We start from the raw sequence: 18,864 nt of genomic DNA on the forward strand, positions 1-18,864 counted from the left end.
ACCATTTTAGAGCCATTCCTGTAATTCCAATAGCGTATTCACGTCTCTGTAATAGAATATTGTGATCAACTGCATCAAATGCAGATCCCTGTGAAATAAAAGTGTCCACATTATTAAATCTGCAGATGCCTTGCTAAAAGTCAAAATTTGTATTCGTATAAAAAGTACACGGTTTTTGTAATTCATTATTCTGACACATTCACCGAGACACATGCATCATCTTTGAAATTTTATTGATTCCTAGTATAAGAGACATACATCAGTACTCTGTGAGACCAAATTAATATAAGTCACGAGGCATAGCCTGGAAAATGAACAAAGAAAAACAATACTGAAATGAAATCCCGCCCAGAGATAATGTATTTACACAAAATCAAATACTGACAGAGCTTTCAGAGGTGACACATGCCCCTTTTTCATTAAATCTGTGGCCTGCGGGGTAAAAAAATACCAATGTAGCTGCCACAATTCCTCTAACAAAATCTTAGTTCCCCCTCTTTGGAGAACGGCTGTTTTATGGTCTGCTTCATGAAAATATTCAAATAAACTTTTACTCTTAGAGTTAATATTTCCTTCATTTTACCTTAAATTGTCAATTTTAGTCTCGGTCAAATGAGCTCTTGGAAATTTAAATTTCATTAAAGGTGTTTTCAGATCCAGTCAACAGCTTTTAGTGCTGATTTCACAGGCGATCATCGCTCTCATTAACCTTGACATGACCTTGAAGTAATGCTTCTGTAAAGTGCAGTAGCAGATGTTTTGAAGGGGTGATACGTGCGAGACAAAAACGACTGGCGTCATCTCAGAATATCCTCGACATCTCCAGCTCGTGTAAGGAGTCGATCTAAGACTAGATCTAAACCTGTTGGACCGCAGCACCCAGCTCCTGGTGGTAAACCAGAACATCTAAAAGTAGCCAGTGCAGAGGCCCAGCATCACCTTCAATTACTAAATTAGAACCAGAGAAAAAAACTGGAACACAAAGAATTTAAACCAAATTAAAATTCAACTTTTTGTTCTGTAAAATTGTTAAAACATAATTTTTGCAACAACTACAGGCCGTAAATCACGACTTGGAGGAACTGTGAACTTCTCCTTTAGAAACTCGTTCAAGAAAATAAAAAAAGAAACATACAAAGTGTAATGGCACTTATTGAGAAAGTGACACCCAGTGAAGAGCAACATAACACAGAGACATTTGCAATCTCAGTCTGTGCACAAGCTTCGTCCAACACGCCCTCAGACACATCTGTGGGCGCACGTTTGGGATGAAAGGCAGAAAAAAAAAAAGATAAATGAAGGGTCTCATTCCAAAACAATTTGATTTTGGAAATATATAAAATTTTGACATTTAAAACATGAAACCAAATGTGATTTTTATATTTGTTTGGTGAAATGTGTAAAAAAACATTTTATTCTATAAGCGCAGGTGATGAATGTCCTGATGTCTGATGTTTTGGAATGAAACGCTTCAGATAATTAGATATTAGATGACAAATACTGACAACCATGTAAATCAAACCCCTACAATATATTGTAGCATAGTAGCCGTTTGAGCCCCTTGCATTAACCCCCATGTGACACACTATTATTAAATAAGGCACACATTTACACATACAGTTAAAATTTGGCTAGTAATTATTCCTTTATTTACAACCAATAGCCACAACGTCAATAATTAGAATAACTGCAGTCCATTCTGTATTTTATGTTCACTCTCATAACACCGTATGGCATTTTTGTCATGTCCTCTTTAGGTCCAAAAGTACACAACATTATTTTTTTATTTCATATGGGAGGATATTCGATCCACCAGATTTGTAAGCACCAATCTTGAGAAGAAAAATAAAATCTCGTGGAACCTAAATGGACCCAAGTTTTTCCACTTCCGATGAAAAGAAATAAAGAAAAGAAGCTATGGTTTAATATTCTCTTTGTATCAACATGAAGAAAGGGTTTTTAGTAGGGGTGCACGATAAATCGGTCGGCCGATTTATCGGTGCACCCCTATTTCTTAGCCAGCTGACAAATGTGGTTGATGAACTGCATGTTTCTGGTGTCTCGAGATGATTTTTGGGGAGCAGGTTTGGTATGCCTCAAAAAGCAAAGTATAGTAAGGCAAAGACATTACTGTCAGGGGAGTTTGCCGACTTTTCACCACAGGTTACAAATACTGCATATGTATATGTATACATATACGGTGTGGATATAAACACACATATACTGTATATACACACACACATGCATAATATAAACACATTCGAGGGAGGGGTGTGTGGGCACTGAATACAAACACTACATCAAAAAAGGTTGAGCAAAAGCATGAACTGAAGCATTGCAGGAGCCTTCGGCTTTTGAGTCTTTAAGATGTGTCCAAGTACGTCCAACATCGACTTGTCCAAAAACTCAGTTATATTGTAAATCCACACTGAGGACATTGGCAGCCTAAAATATTGAGGTGGCATCATGTCACCTGAGTCAGTGGTCGTAGAATAAGCAAGAAGCTGAACAATACCAATATGGTACAAAGATATTTGTTGGACAAAAAGAAAAGAGGAATAAGTTTGGTTGAGGCTTTTGTCCACAGTGAGACTTGCTACCACGCAATTTGTTTTGTCGACCAATGAGAGTCTGCAACCTCAAATCCACAAGGTCTTCAAAATGAAGTTTCTTAACGATAACACAATCAGGGAAAAACCCTTGATACGTTTATCTATTCAGTAGTTAAATTTTCCTTGTTCATTGACTGGAGATGTAGCTGGTATGAACAGAGGCTTAGGAGGGACATCAGGTTTGAGAGAGGATGCCCGGCGGACAATGGCACCTCTGTGCTGGACCTCCAGCTGTTCTCCGTTATAGCTATGTTGGCGTGTCAGGTACGCATTTGGGATGAGAGGATAGTGAACCTCACAAGTGCTGCCTGTCGAGTTCATCTGTGCCAGAAGGAGAGGTGGTTGGTGAGGCCCACCGTTCCGCTGGTTGAAGCTGTGCTGCCGGGGGATCATTCCTCCTCCGACTGCACCCACACTGGGCATTTTGGTAGCCGCAGCGATCAGTGACTGCCGCTGGGAGGAGTGCCTCCTCTCTAGAGTGGACTGGTGGTGCGAGGGGATGTCAGGAGGAACGTCCATGCGACGAGTGAGACTGTCCCGGGGTAAAGTAGAGGAGCTGTAGTAAGGGGCTGATTCTGTCTCGGGAATATGTGGTTGAATTCTGTTGGAAAAGGCGAGCTGTCCTCCTCCTCCAGTGGCCATCAGGCCTGATGGGCTCATTAACTGGGAGGTTTTGCTGGCGTTTGCATCATGGATGTGCTTCAGAAGCTCATCCAGCGATGTTACCTCCATCACTTTCTGAGAGTAGCTGGGGTAAGGCTGTGATAAAACGCGCTCAACGTTGTGAATTTTACGTTCTTCTGGATGCAGGTGACCAACTGGCTGCCCGTTGGACAGGCCATGGGAGTAAGGGTAGACCTGCTGGTGAAGCAGAGCTGAACTGGGCCTGGAGCCAATGTTATGAGACTTTGGTTCTTTAGCATTGTTGCAGTTCTGGTTCTTTTCCCATTGATTCTTAAAGGCTTTCATACTCTTGATGGGCAGTTCAGGGGTTGAGTCTGGTGTAGGCAGACCAGACAGCTCTGAGGAGGTGTGGAAGTGATGATTGTGAGGGTGAACCAGATCTCCCATTGTCATTCCATGGTGGATATTTCTCCTGGGTGCGTGATGCTCTTTGCTGTTAGTGAAAAATGAATTGTAGATTTTTGGAGACGACAGCTCCTTGTCCTCCTTACTCTGGCTGTCCAGGAGACCATTGAGCTTTGCCAGACTGCGGAGCGACAACGCATGTGGGATCGAGGCTTCAGGATCTTTGGACAATTTCTTTGTCTTGTGGCCTGTGTGGTTACAGTAGCACGAGACCAGAAATCCAGAGACAAAGGCTCCAAGAACAAAGGCCACCAAAACACAAGCTATCAGAAGGGTGTAATGGACACTGTGATTGGTCCTCTCCAGCTCTGGAGGTCGTCTCACACCTTCAAAACAATAAAGAAAAGCATTTTTTAATAGAAGCATTTTGTTATTGTACTTGAACAAGAGGAAAAACACATTTTCAAGAGCTAATATAGGTCAAGCAGCAGCTGGGACAGAGGTTGTGTTACAGGGGCTTCACATGAGCGAAACGACAGAGAACAAGTGTTTGAACTAAGCTCCTGGATTTCTCTTCTTCAGTGGATAATAGATCAATAAAACCTGCCTTTCTAGGCCATGCCCTTTCCTTAAGAGTGGCAGAAGCAAAGAGCTTCCCAGTCAGCGAGAAACCAGTTTTGAGATGAGCTAGACTTTCAACTATCGATGGAGGCACAGCAGCAGAAACCCAATGTCATTTCCAGACTGATTTCCAGTGCGAAGACTGGGTGAAACAACACCTGGTACGAAGAAGGAGCCAAAAATAATGATCCGATACCTAACTGAATACTGCGATTTTGCCAATCTGAGCTCAAATGAGATTGTCAAAATTTAACTAAACGAAGCCAAAGGGCCATTTGCGCAGCAGTGCACAAAAAAACCTCAAGGTTACTTAGCTGGGTGAAATCTTCCATGTAAATGTCTTCAGGTGTTGTGACCCTCGCACTGTGTTTGCCTAATGGCGTGAAAGGCAGAGATGATGAGAAGAGTGAAACCTGCCACCTCTCGTAATCAGAGCTCATTTGCAAAGGGCTGCTGCCATCTGTGGTGTCAGACCCTTCCATCTCGCCTTAATGGCAATTTCTGTGAAACTGATTAGTCTGTGGAGGGGGCTGGCTAAGCTGCAGCGAGGAGGGGGAAAATGCAGCTGTTCCAAGCAAGAAAATTTAACATTTAATGAATGGTTATTTGAAGAAAACAAACAAAAAAGCCTAATCAGGGTTAATGAGAACTTATGAGATGTTTAAAGTGATGATGAGGTTAATGAAAGAAGAACCGTTTAATAATTTGGCCTGCATTTAATTTGTTTGATTAAATTAGGAGTCCTAGACTTGAACATATTAAAACTTTATCTTGTTTATTCCTATTTAGAAGTGCACAAAAAGCATTTATTTTATAATTTATAGTCAAATTTAAGATATATACCGTATTTCCCCCCGTACAGGTTGCACCGCCGTATAAGTCCAAATATGTCTAATAAAGTGGAAAAAAAACATAAATACGTTGCTTCGCTGTAAAGTTGCATCTATTATGCATAACCGCTGACAACCCGGAAATGTGGGCTGGTGTTGCGCCAAAAATCGATTGGCTGCCAAATGGCGGCCGCAGGAGCACGCACGGAAGGACTTTAATGAAAATTTAAAAAGATTAACACTTAAAAACAATTATTTGCTTGCTTGACATTATAGCAAAGGTGTGTCTCAGTTTAACGTTTACTTAATAAATGCACTTTGACGGTCAAATCAGCTGCATTTCAAAAGCAGATTCGCGGAGGCGGGAGCGCGCAGAGAAATAACTCACTGTGCATTTCTTCAAAATTTAACAAAATAACCACCTAAAAACAATTATTTGTTTGCTGGATATTAAAGGTGCGTCTCAGTTGAACCTTTCCTTAATAAATGCACTTTAATGGTCACATCAGCTGCATTTCACCTGGCCAGCGAAATGCAGCTGATTTGACGTTTGTTCCAGGAGTTCCGGAGCGAGATGAAGGTGGCTTGGTATGGCAAACCAAGTGTCTCATTAATAGCAACTTTTACTTATTAATGAGACACTTGACTTGCCGTATTAGTCTAGGGCCCTCTAGCGGCTGAAAATGGTAGTGTTCAATATTTTCCATGTCAGAATGAATGAAATCATCAGATCTCAGCCAAAAATTGGGTTATAAATATGGAAATCAAAACATAAATTAGTCGTTTCAGACTATAAGTCACAGGACTAGCTAATTTAGGCAAAAAGATGCGACTTAAGAGTTTGAAAAGTACGGTAATTGTTTTCTTTGTCATTAAAATACCTGCCCATCAGCTCAGCAGCATCACTGCAGTTCCAGACTTTTGGAACTGATCGGTGTCCCGTCGGTGATGGCGACAGAATTTAAACTTTTTTATAAGCAGCAGTTAAAGTCTGCTCTCGTCTCAGCATGTAGAGCACCTTCTGTCACCACCGTGGCTTCCTGGTACTGGTGAGTCATCTGCTCCCTCCGGCCCTCGACACCTACCCACCAGCTTTTGCTACAGGCCCAGTGAGGTGCTCCTTCTGGCTGAGGGGTATGAGTCAAGTGGCACAGCAGGGAGTGAAACACGCAGCTGAGGTAAACAAACCCAGAGCCCACAAACGGCCTGTCACATTGTGTTTCATGAGCAGGCTGGAAGACTCAATCCGTGGTTATGTGGGACATATGGTGCCACTGGTCACAGTGAAATTATTGCCCTGTGAATCAAGCCGACTGGAAGTTGTAAGGTGGCGCACAGGAGGCGATGGCCAAACAGACCAACTAACTTAACCTTATTTTCACTGCTTCGTGTGAGCGCCTTATACAGCACGTTTATATCTTCTTAAATTGTCAGCTTAAATTGTCACCTTCACTAAATGGGATAATTACCGTTACCCTGCATTCATTCCACAACTTGGCGTTAGTGTTTACATGGCTCCAGAGTCAGTATTCCTCTCTTTCTGTGTCATGACAACCAGGTCTTGGCTCAGCAGAGCCTTAATATAGAAATATTCAAGTCTGCCAAAAGGTAAAAAGACAGATGGGCTGAATACGATGAGGCAAAGAAGGGAAGGTATGAGAGCTGCAGCCAGGAGGAACAGATGAGAAGACGAAACTTAATAAATTCAACCTTGCTTAAGAAGTAGCATGACTGTGAAAGAAACAAAGTTTGATATCATGAAGCGAAAACAAAACGGAAAAGACAAAATAGAGAGGATGCTAAAACGTGCAAAGGAGTAAATTAAGGAGAGGCAGACTTGGTGTGGCGAGTGACAGACCGTCACTCAGTTGGGGTTTTGAGCCTTGGTGTTCTGCAGCAGCTGTGATTTGTCATCCAAAAAGATAAAAAAAAACTCTTGAGCTCCTCCACAATGTTGTAGGAAGAGAAGCACTGTGTGATTGCATCCATATTGTTAAAAATAGACAGCGCAGTATGGTTACGTAAACAGGCAGGTTCTACACGGTGCAGCGTTTAACTAAGTGCTTCTGGTTTCTTACATAAAAGGAGGAAAGATCAGCAAGTGATTACAATAAATATAACTGAACTAATGATGTGCGATTACCGTAGTTTTCACTATATAAGTCGTATCTTTGTGCATAAATTAGCATGTCCTGCCACTTATACAGCAAAGTGACTTATTTATGTTTTTATTTCCATATTTATAACCCAATTTTTGGCTGAGATCTGACAATTTCATTCATTTTGACATGGAAATTATTGAACACTACCATTTCCAGCTGCTAGAGGGGCCTAGACTAATACGGCAAGCCAAGTGTCTCATTAACAGGTAAAAATGGCTATTAATGAGACACTTGCCTTGCCATACGGTCACCTTCGTCTCGCTTCGGAACTCCTGGAACAAACGTCAAGTCAGCTGCATTTCACAGCGCCGCCCAGGTGAAATGCAGCTGATTTGACTGTTAAAGTTTATCAAGTAAACGTTAAACTGAGACGCACCTTTACTATAATGTCGAGCAAACAAATAAATGTTTTTAAGTGTAAATCTTGTTAAATTCTTGTGAAAGTCCTCCAGTGCACACTCCCGCAGCCGCCATTTGGCAGCCAATTTATTTTTGGCACAACACCGGCCCATGTTTCTGGGTGGTCAGCGGCGACGCATAATAGAAGTGACTAGTGTTTATGTTTTTTCTACTTTATTAGACGGATTTGGACCGATGCGACTTTTACGGCGGTGCGACGTGTACGGTGCCAAGTACGGTAATTAATAAATGATGTCCTTGAAAGCTCGACTTTAAACAATGTCCTCAAGTTGGCACAATTTAAAGTTACTTAGAAAACTGAAGTGTCATTTACATGCAATTATTCATTCATTCAACCTTTATTTAAACAGGTTAGTCCCGTTGAGCCACGAGGACTTTTTAACAAGAGAGACCTGAAAATTGAAACTATGATATTAAAATATTAAATATTATATACATGTAATTATTATTATTGAAATAATGTTTTTCTTAGCATGTTTTTGCACAATTTAAAGCATCAGGACTGTGAGTCTGAAGATTAAAACATCGCCACTGACACAACTTCACGTTTGCGTCGGCCTTTTTCCAGGGATGAGTTTAAACGCTTTGAAACCTGGAGACCAAGTTCTATTTTTTACCCAGCAAGTGAAGACGTTCCAAAATAGCCCCAATTAGTTTCTGCTTTTGCAATCTTACAAGTGCAAGTGATTGTTCCATTAAAGAAGGCTCCGTCTCAACGAGAAAAGCAATGAGACAAAATAGCTCCAGGCCTCACATACAAGTGTTATTCCCTTCTCCCACTAATGCTGAAGATTTGTTTCTCTCACACCCAGAAAAACAATTTATTTCTTGAAGGACACCCAGAGGTTAAAGGGAGAAACAAATGAATAATTTTCTCTTTTTTTAAACCCAGCTGCCTTGTTGCTGGGAGGTTTCGTGAACTGACAGTTTCAACAAGTAATGTCTGCAATGACGGGCGCAGCAGACGAACACGACTCTTTGTGCACTTTCTTGAACACGCTAAACTGCACGTGTGCAGTATTCTGGCTGTTTGAGTAAATTTAATCATGTTCTCTTGTTATTATGAATTTGCATATTACTCCACCTCAGTGCTCAGCCATTTGCATGCATTTGAACATATGCACACAAACTAAGGCGACACGACGTAATCTAACAAATTTATTTCAATTGAAAAGTTGTAATGAGCAATGCACTTCATTCCAGGTGTGCTGATGCATACACAGTAAATATTTTGTTACATCTTTCATTAAATACCAATAAATCAAGCATGCTAAGGTACCTGGAAATCTTAGAATTAAGGCCTTCAGTTTTTACATCTTTGAGAAGAAACAGGAGTTTTAAAAGCAAAACCTTTTGCTTCAAAGTAACACATTGTGCTTGAATAGTCTTTTCACTCATATTAATAAAAAACAAATGTGCTAAACTCTTGTGCAGATAGTTTGGGCTTTATTTATTCAGATTTTAAGATATCCATCATCAAAGATTTGCTGTTTTTCCAAACGTCATGTGGGTTCTCGTGCCGTTTTTGCAACAAAAACCTGCAAAATGATGTCTGAACATTTTGCCCAACCAAAGAAAACTACATTATATACATTTTAGAGATGGATATCTCAAAATTCAAACAAACTATGTGCATCGTTACCAGTTAAATATGTTTAATGGAGTTGTACAGCTTTGGATATTATTACCTGTACAAACCATTAAACTTCACAAGACGCATGCATGGAGCCCTTTGTAATTCTTGCATGCACCAGAAACAAACAAAAAAAAAGAGCAACCGTTTTGTTGCCATTAGAGCGGCTGGTAAGGCAAAATGCTTCCAGTGCAACTGTTGCTGTGGTTAAGAGCACTGGAAGAATCGTGGCTTCACCGAACAACTTAAAGAGACAGTCCACGCCAAAGACACTTCCCTTAAAGCTCAACAACAAAACCTTTCTGTAGGAAATCACAAAAGGAAAGCTGTTTTTGTTTTCAAATCTAATTAAAACCTTCTGGCACTTACGGTTGTTGCTTTGGAGTGAACTGCTGCTTTAAGTGATGGAGAAACTTGCAGGCCGCTGCAGCACCTGAGCAAAGTTTCAACCACCGGCTGAAAATTTAGTGAGGCAGATCTTAAAAACGGACGACGAACGTCAGGAAAAGAGAATTCAACAAAGGAGGCAGGTACACTTAAAAGGATTAGTCCAACTAAAAATAAGAAGAAAGAAAAACAGGCAGATGAAGTGGGAGTAACACTCCCCAGAGGTCAGTGAGACAGACTGGAGGGTACGGGGTTGAGACGAGGAGCTGATACTTCTGCTCAGGTGGATTTGATCACTGTGGGCCCCACAGACCTCAGCGACACTCAGACCTAAGCTTTTAACGGCAAACATAATATAAAAAACTATTTAAAATGAGCCAGTTATGCCTTAAAATATCATAAAGTGTGTTTTTAACAGTAAAACATGACATTAATGCTCAGGTATACGCTGCTGGTGAGAGAAGAGGTGCAGCGGCTTTGAATGTTATCAGCCCATTAAATGGCCGTTATTATTTGTATCATCCCCACAGGTTGCGTTCAGACTCACCCTCCTACCTCCTAGTAGGTTTAAAGGTACGTTGTTATCGCTGATAATATGTAGCTTCGCCCGTGTGTAAAACCGGAGGGTTTTTGTTAGCTTTTTTTTAACCTAACCTTACACCTGACCCAGGCACTGACCCTAAACCTAAACCCCTGACCCTATTATCAGTGATAAGAACGTACCTTTAAACCTACTAGGAGGTACATGAGGGAGAGTCTGAACGCAACCTATGGGGATGATAACAGCTAATAATGGCCACTTAATGGCTGATAACATTCGAAGCGGGTGTGCAGCGCTGCCCGACCTTCAACAGATGACCTCCTCTACATCAGTGACTCAGGTGGTTTACATCAGTGAGGCGTTTTAGTGCAACGTGTGTGCACATCATGGCTGACGTGATGAATCTGAATCAGTCGGTAGGTCAACGTAGATAAACTACATCAACAAAACGCACACAATCTTTATTAAACCGTCATAATGAACCTGTTCTGACTATGAAGATTTGAACGACCCTTAAAGATTTAAAAGTGTTAAATATTTTCAGACAATTTGTCTGCAAAGTTTGCATCAGGTCATCATAAAACGATAAACCTTTTCACCATCGTGGACCATTTATTGGAACAAGATCAACCTTTCAAGTGGCATCTTTGAAGAAATATAACATCACTTTATTGGAATTATTATTTTAGGCAATTTTTGGTAACGAAATGATGTGAATGGTTCCATTTGTGGTTGATTTGTCAGCGTGTGTGGTACAGCGATGCTCTTTATGTTGTTGCTTCTTTCTGATATTCGTTTGAATGCGTTTTTCTTGCAGTTTTTAAACATGCTCAAGTGTCGCAAGGATAATAAAGAAGACAAAAATGTAAAGTGATGTTTATTTCTGGCTCCACATGAGCGTCCTCTTTTACCCTGACAGTTGTTTTTAAAAAGAAATGGCAGATTTTCAGACCCTACAGACTTGTGGCTTTTCTCCTGATGTGACATGCTTCTCTGAGGATCAGATAATGTTATGATAGTTAGAGGGGATACACAACCCGAGCTGAATGACTGATGATACGGGCCGCGTCTGTTGCCATGCTCTTTAGAAGTATAAATAACCCTTTGGAAAACTGGTTGGCATCAGTGTCCCCCCCCCCCCCCCCATAGGAAACCAGACCCTCTTGATGAAAAGGTTCAGGCTGAGTTCACTCTCTGCTCTCTTCCTGCAACTCTTAATGAGACTGAAACACCCGCTTGACTCCATTCTATCATCATCATCATCATTATGTCCCTGTGCCTGTCAGCTGAATTAGCCGCTGACATTTTTTGTCCAGTTCAACCCACACCAGTTCATCCAAATGTGTGAGAGAAGCAAAGAAGAAAGTCTAACCATAACAGAAGGTATAAAAGAGGAAGTCCTACTGCACAGATTTATGTGTTCTCAGAAAAGGGAGAGGTGGGTGTATTCTGCAGCCAGAAGCAGCCGAACTTCTGGCATCTTTCTAAACAGCAGCAGGTCAACGGGTTCCTCTCTTGCCTTCTAGTCTTTTGCATAATGTACTGCAGCTTCGCATTTTAGAGAAAATAATTCACACGGTCACTTTTCACTGACCTCAACTAAGTCTCATGAAAAATGTGTTGCACAGTTTACATGGACAATGATTTAAAGGGATCATCTGATGATTTTTCACATTGCATTCCGTCACATAGTTAGAACCTTCTGTCACAGAGCATGACAGAAGAGGGGTACCGCAGGGGTCCATTCTCGGTCCTGTTTTCTTTATACCTGCTGCCACTAGGTGCCATTTTTCATAAACATGGCATTTTTACGCCAATGGCTGTCAAATTTACTTCCCTCTGAATCACACTGGTGCACGCTCTATCCAACCTCTTCTTGACTGCCTGACTGACATCAGGGACTGGATGGCTTTAAATTTCTTAAACTTGAATGAGAAGACAGAAGTTGTTTCCATCTAATGGCAAAAGAGAACATATTACACCAGTTTTGACCTCCCTTCACTGGCTCCCAGTTCAATTTCAAATTCATTTTTAAATATTCCTGTATGTCTTTAAATCTCTGAACAGTTCTGCCCCCTCCTATTTCGCTGATCTGCTGCAGCCATATGTCCCACAGCGTTCTCTGAGGTCAGCAGACCAGATGCTTTTATTGGTTCCAGGCATTAGTTTTAAGCTCAGAGGTGACGGGGCCTTCTCAGTTGCAGGTCCAAAGTGTGGAATGAGTTACCACTGCACGTCAGGCAGGCTCCTCCTCTCAATTTTTAGTCTCTTTTAAAATCTCACTTTTATTCTCTGGCTTTTGACACCGTGCGTTGATTTTAACTTGTCTGTATTCTATAACGTTAGTCATTTAGTTCATATTTTTACCTCTGTGGATTTATGCATTTTATCCTGTGTGTTTTGGTTGTTTGTTTTTGCCGTACAGCACTTTGGTTGGCCTTGTTGCTGTTTTAACTTCTTCATGGAGGATGAAGAAAAGGGCAGAGGTTTTCTTTCAGGCGATGCTAAAGTTTTTCAACAAACCAAATAGTGTCATATAAAAAATGTAACAGATTAATTTTGCTTAATGTAGCTTCTTTCACATAAGCACATTTTTGAGAAAGAATTGCTTCGTAGGCCTAAAAACTAATAAAACATGCTGCTGTATGGCTGCCCATTAGCTTAGCTTGGACAAAAACTTCTGCCTTTAAAAAAATGACCAGACATTAATACAAGTCAGTGTTTGTCTTATAACAAATATGTTTTATAAGTGGGCCTCTAACTTTATTTCACAGGTTTGTACACATATGATGACTCAAATGCTAGAATAGGTTTGATTTGGTGTGAAGTGTTTCAGTCTTAAAATACTTTCCTTGGATTTGTTTCTATTTTAAAACACATATATACAATTGTTTTTTTTTTTTATATATATTTAGTTTGTACTCTAAAGTGGTGGGTTTGTTAACACTGTTCTTTTAACTTTTTATTTATTAAAAAAAAGCATTTTTTTCTTAATTTTAGTATCAGCACTAGAACTTTTCTTTAAAAAAATAGTTGAAACGTTTTAATTAAAAGACCTATTGTTTACACGTTTACATTACAGCTCTCTTGGTTAGTTTAGCTGGGTTTCTAAATTGCATGCCATCTGCTGCAAAAAAATAACAGAACCAGCAGCGCTGTCTCCACAACTGTGTTCACACAAGAGCACGAGAGACTTTTAAGAGAATTCATGCTGGTTGAGTGTGCACACGTTCACTTCACAGCAGACGATTCTCTCAGAAAGGATCCAACAACTGGAATATTCTCAAATGTGTAAATTAAAATGAAAAGAAGGCGGAGCATCACGTAGACGGCACTGACCCTACAAGTTGGAAGGCTTATTAAAATGTAACAAACTTTACATTTCATAAGTTTCAATTTGTATTTAAGTAACCCAAATAAAAAAACGTTAGAGGTGGCTAAGGTTGCATTCTATTCATAACTTATGTGCTGATGTTGATGCTACATTTATTAGAACATGTTCACAGTAATATATCAGTTAGGTGTCGGCTTGCGGTAAAAGTGGCATCTACACCTGCGTAAGAGAAGACGATGCTCTCAGCCACAGCCGTGCACTGTGAATGCTCATAGATGACTCCATATTAACACAACACATCTTGATCCATTATGTGCACATCTGTGAAGGGTGAGTTAATACATGGCAAGTGTTGACAAGAACATTGTTTAAAATACGTGTTTCCCTCAGATAAGGATGAGAGGACTTATCTTTAATAAACATCTTTTAAAACAGAGTGTGTGTTGAGACGAGCTGGTTCCTCACAGACTGAAGATATAACTTGTTGTCTGGCTGCTGCCATTGAGTGAAGGATGATTTTCTTTTTTTTGTTGTTTAAATCTATTTTTGTATACTTTGTGCTTTTTAGTCATTTATATATTGAATTGTTCAGCTCATTCATGTGACGGTAGATATAACTTTGGGCTGTTGTAACTTTTATACTTTTTAAAATATTTATTTTTAAAACAAATATACCTATAGGAATAATATCTTAATAATAATAATAAAAAAATCTATTTAATTCCTTCAGAAACATGTTTTCTTTGAAAAACTTTTTTTTTTGGCAAATGTTCTGTTTTTGTCCTCTTATGCTACTTTTAGTTTTAAAATATTGTTCAATTAGTTTTGAGTTGTATTGTTTTGCAAGTTTTAGCTAGCTTGTTAATATTTGACTGATGTTCTGATTATATATATATATATATATATACACATATATATATATATATATATATATATATTAACCAGCATTTTGCTACTTCTAATCATTTAGTCAGTTTGGCTACTTTTAGTTTTTAGCTGACATTTTTCTACTTTAAGTGAAAAGTTAGCTTTTTTTAAGTTTCAGCTAGCCTTGTGAGACATTCAGCTTTTAGCCATCATTTGTCACATTTTTAGTTATTGTTTTGCTACACTGACTTATAGCTAGTGTTTTGCTCCTTTTATGTTTTAACTAGTATTTTGTTCATTTTACATTTTAGTGACTGCTTTATGGAAGCCATTATGGCTCATCAATCAAATCAAAATGGATTAATAGAATTGCTTATTATTATTATTATTGCTTAGAATTATTTATCCAGGTCGTCTCATTGAGCCACAAGAACTCATTTTCAAGAGAGACCTGTTTAGGGAGCAGATGGGGGTTAAGGGCCTTGCTCATGGGCCCAGAGTTTAGTTCATTTCAGCACTCGCACAGTATTGTTGTATAAAATGCAGCTTCTCTAGTTTATTTTACGTTTTAGTAAAAGTCAAACTTTGACTCTGATTTTCTTTCACACTCAATCTAATTACTGCAGATTAATTTTGACCCGTGCCCGAGTTTAAAGTTTAGAGTACTGGTAGATTAAATATAATAGGGGGCATGTGAACATCACCTGGTTGTCGTTACATGTTGGGTAATGTTTAGTCAAAAATAATAAACCTCTGCGAAACAAAATTAATAAATAATAACCAAGCATCCAAACAATTCACCTTACCAGAGTCACATACTGTATGTAGCCTTTTGCTTAGAGTCCTGTAAATATTTAGCTCAGGTACTCTTTACTGGTTGTTCTATTTTTAGCTGATATCTGTGCTCTGCTGTCTACAGGCCCAGCTTGTGGCTGCTGTGATATGAGATACATTTGCTAAACTTCTGCAGAAGATACAGACAGAAAGTCAGATAGCAGGTAAAAAAAAATTGGACATAAAGTCAGAGAGACCGAAGCCACGGTTGGAGCGGTGATCCTGTTACTGCCACAGCTCCTCTCCCACCTTATCAACAGTTATTCAGCTTTCTGATTGAACCAGGGATGTCATAGTCTCTGGCTGAAAAAGATTGCACCAGTTTTTTTATTTTATTCTACACTACACCCTCCTCTTTCCTGGATTCTCTGACTCTGCAGCTTCTGATGGTTATTTAGTTATTTGTAGACTTTTCATATTTAGGCCTGTATAGCTCATTATTACAGCCAACGAGCTCGTCTGTGTGAATGGAAGCTTCTCTAATGCCCTGAGGATTTATGGTCTTTGAGCATGCAAAAACAAACAAACAAACAAACAAAAAAGGACAACACAGCCCGACATGCTGCTTTATCTTTAATGGATTCCCAACAAATTAACTTATTCTTCTTACTAAAACTGCAAAACAGCATTTAAACTTTAGAAAAGTCAAGATCTAGAAAATGTTTTTCACTGAAGCTTTTGTTTTCTTTTATCGTCATATTAGAGTCTCAGTCTTCTGTTACTTACCAATAAAGCAAATACGAGGCAAAACCAAAAGTAATTGATGTTTGAGTGAACCGTTTGGACCTCCACAGGCTGCAGTAATCTAATTGTTAGACGACAAGGTTTATACAGCCAGATATTTCAACAACGCCACCTGTTGTCTTCTCTAAATCGTTTAAAATGACACAAATCAAAGCACAAACTACGTCAGTTTTAAAGGTCAAAGGTGTGGAAATTCTGCTTTATGCAATGCCATGACACGAATGTTGCCACAAACAAAAACGAGTCCCACTTTACAATAAGGCTCCCCTTATAGATGGCTAATAAATACAATGGTTTATAGATATGTTATTAATACCTCTATAAACACTTTATAAATCATTAATAAATGTTTATTATGCATTCATTAAGAGTGATAGAGAGACAAAACTGACCAGTTTGTTACCAAATAATGAGCCAAATCTGTTCTACATATTTCATCTAGAGTTAAAGTAAATATTTCAAACTAAGTTACTACTTTGTAAGCACAATAAACATTTGTAAACCTATTTATTGGGAGATAATATTAGTTGTAGTTACTTATAATGCAGCAATAAAGTACATTATTATAAAGAAAAAAGTATTATTGTGCTTACAAGGTAGTAACTTACGTCTGAAATATTTAATATAGCTGGATGAAATATAAATGTGAACAGATTTGGCTCATTATTTCACAACAAACTGGCCAGTTTTCTCTCTCTGTCACCCTTAATTTATGCATAATAAGCAATTATTAATGATTTATAAAGTGTTTATAGAGGAATTAATAACATATCTATAAACTATTTATTAGCCATCTATAAGGGGAGCCTTATTGTAAAGTGGTACCCATAAACGTTTTATTAAACCTAATTAAAAAAAAAGTGTAATTTCTTACACCTAACCTGATAAATGGTCAAAATGTCACAAAGAAATTAGTTACCTGAAGTTAAACAAGTATTTAGATTTTTCATAAAGTGGTTAGAACGAGTGCCTAGACGTAAGAAAGAAATTGATTTGTAAATCTAAATATCTCCATAAATCTAATTACCGGTAGTTAGTTTTATATTTCATGCGACCCATTAGATACAAAGTTAAAATGCATGAATCTGTTTCCTAAACTGACCTCAGTAGTTTATGCCTAAACCTAAGCAGCCAGTGAAGATGATGGAAAAAGAACAGATTCTTTTGAAGAGTGGAAAAAGTGATCATGAGTTGTTGCAGTCCTCCTTCATATGAGGTTTGTTTAAAGCTCAACAGTCCAGAATAATGCAGTAATGTCTTCTTCTAACAGCTAATGTTGAATTATCACTTTAGAGCACAGGAAGCAGCACATGCTGACCAGACGGGCATAAAACTGATTACATATTTTTCAGACTATAAGGCGCGACGGATTATAAGGTGCAGTAAGCGAAACAAGTTCATTTTGACAGATTTTTGAGCGCCACATGAAATGGGTTTGAGATCAGTAAGCACAACCAGAATTAATTCATAAGGCTCGCTGTCGATTTTTGAGAAAATTAAAGGATTTTAAGTGTGCCTTATAGTATGAAAAATATGATAATTAGCTGTATTTGACAGCTTGGATTAAAGTACAGGTTGTTTTGATTTAATAAAGAATTAATTTGGGTCAGAAAAAGTTTGTCTAGTTATTATGGTAACTATATTTACAAACAAAGTCTTATACACTTTACTGTTGGGTCCTAAAATGTCTGATGATAAAAAAAAAATTGTAGCCAGAAAAAAAACAAAACATATTTGTATTATTTTATGCAATTTACAATGCACGTCAAAACACACACTTTGCAAACAATATAAGATGTTCGAATCCTTAATATTTATATTAGTTCTTGTTCTTCAGCCGAGAAATTTATAGAAAATAAAAAGTAATCTTGAAACTAATTTTGAAAATAAAAAAGATCTTTTGTGTTTTTACAGCAGATATTTCACATACAGTGGAGGTTTAATGATGGAGGTTTACAGACTGATGTTATTGTCATGTCTGTTGAGAAGAAATCTACTGTAGATGTTACTTTTTATACAAGATGGCACTGGAACAAATTCAGGATGTTAGAATATGAACAGTGACAGCAGGTAAGATTCACGTTTTTAGAAAAAAGAAGAGAAAATAAAATAAAATAAAATAAAGAGGAAACAGGTAACACTTTACAAGGTACACAAAATTTTATTAACTACTAGGGAACACCTCAGGAATGAATCAGGAGCTAATGGGTAGTCAACCAGTACTTACTGGGGAACACACAGTTAAGCCTTATTAGGGGACTACTGGTTAGTTACCTTGTAAATGAAGAGGAACTAATCAAGAACTAATGGGTAGTTACCATGAAAAGCAAAGAGAAACGAATCAGGAGCTAATGGGTAGTTAACCAGTACTTACTGGGGAATGCACAACTAAGTTTCATTAGGGGACTACTGGTTTGTTACCACAGAAATGGAGGAAAAGTTCTGAATAAACCCTGCACCAGTGAGGTCACAGCTCGTAATTGTCAAAAACCAGTTTCCTAGTGATTACAGATGTCATTGTATTTTCTGTTTTGTAAACCTATTGGTTAACTACCCATTAATTCTTGATTAGTTCCTCTTCATTTACAAGGAAACTAACCAGTAGTCCCCTAATAAGGCTTGGCTGTGTGTTCCTCAGTAAGTACTGGTTAACTACACATTAGCTCCTGATTCGTTTCTTTTGGGTTTCATGGTAACTACCCATTAATTCTTGATTAGTTCCTCTTCATTTACAAAGAAACTAACAAGTAGTTCCCTAATAAGTCTTGGCTGTGTGTTCCCCAGTAAGTACTGATTTATTACCCATTAGCTCCTGATTCGTTCTTCTTTGGTTTCTATGGTAACTACCTA

The 18,864-nt window shown here is 38.5% G+C and overlaps 1 protein-coding gene across 1 annotated transcript in view; it reads right to left on the bottom strand.

Annotated features, from left to right (window-relative positions):
* Window positions 1-2,717: 2,717 nt before the first annotated feature.
* sema6e (sema domain, transmembrane domain (TM), and cytoplasmic domain, (semaphorin) 6E) overlaps window positions 2,718-18,864 on the bottom strand; it is a 193,360-nt gene continuing 177,213 nt past the window's right edge. Inside the window, exon 22 of the mRNA XM_037676120.1 lies at window positions 2,718-4,027. Coding sequence (XP_037532048.1) covers window positions 2,718-4,027 — 1,310 coding nt within the window. The remainder of the gene's footprint in view (window positions 4,028-18,864) is intronic.

This window comes from Nematolebias whitei, chromosome 5, assembly GCF_014905685.2.
Source record: "Nematolebias whitei isolate Nwh7 chromosome 5, NemWhi1, whole genome shotgun sequence".
NCBI classification, from domain to species: Eukaryota; Metazoa; Chordata; class Actinopteri; order Cyprinodontiformes; family Rivulidae; genus Nematolebias; species Nematolebias whitei.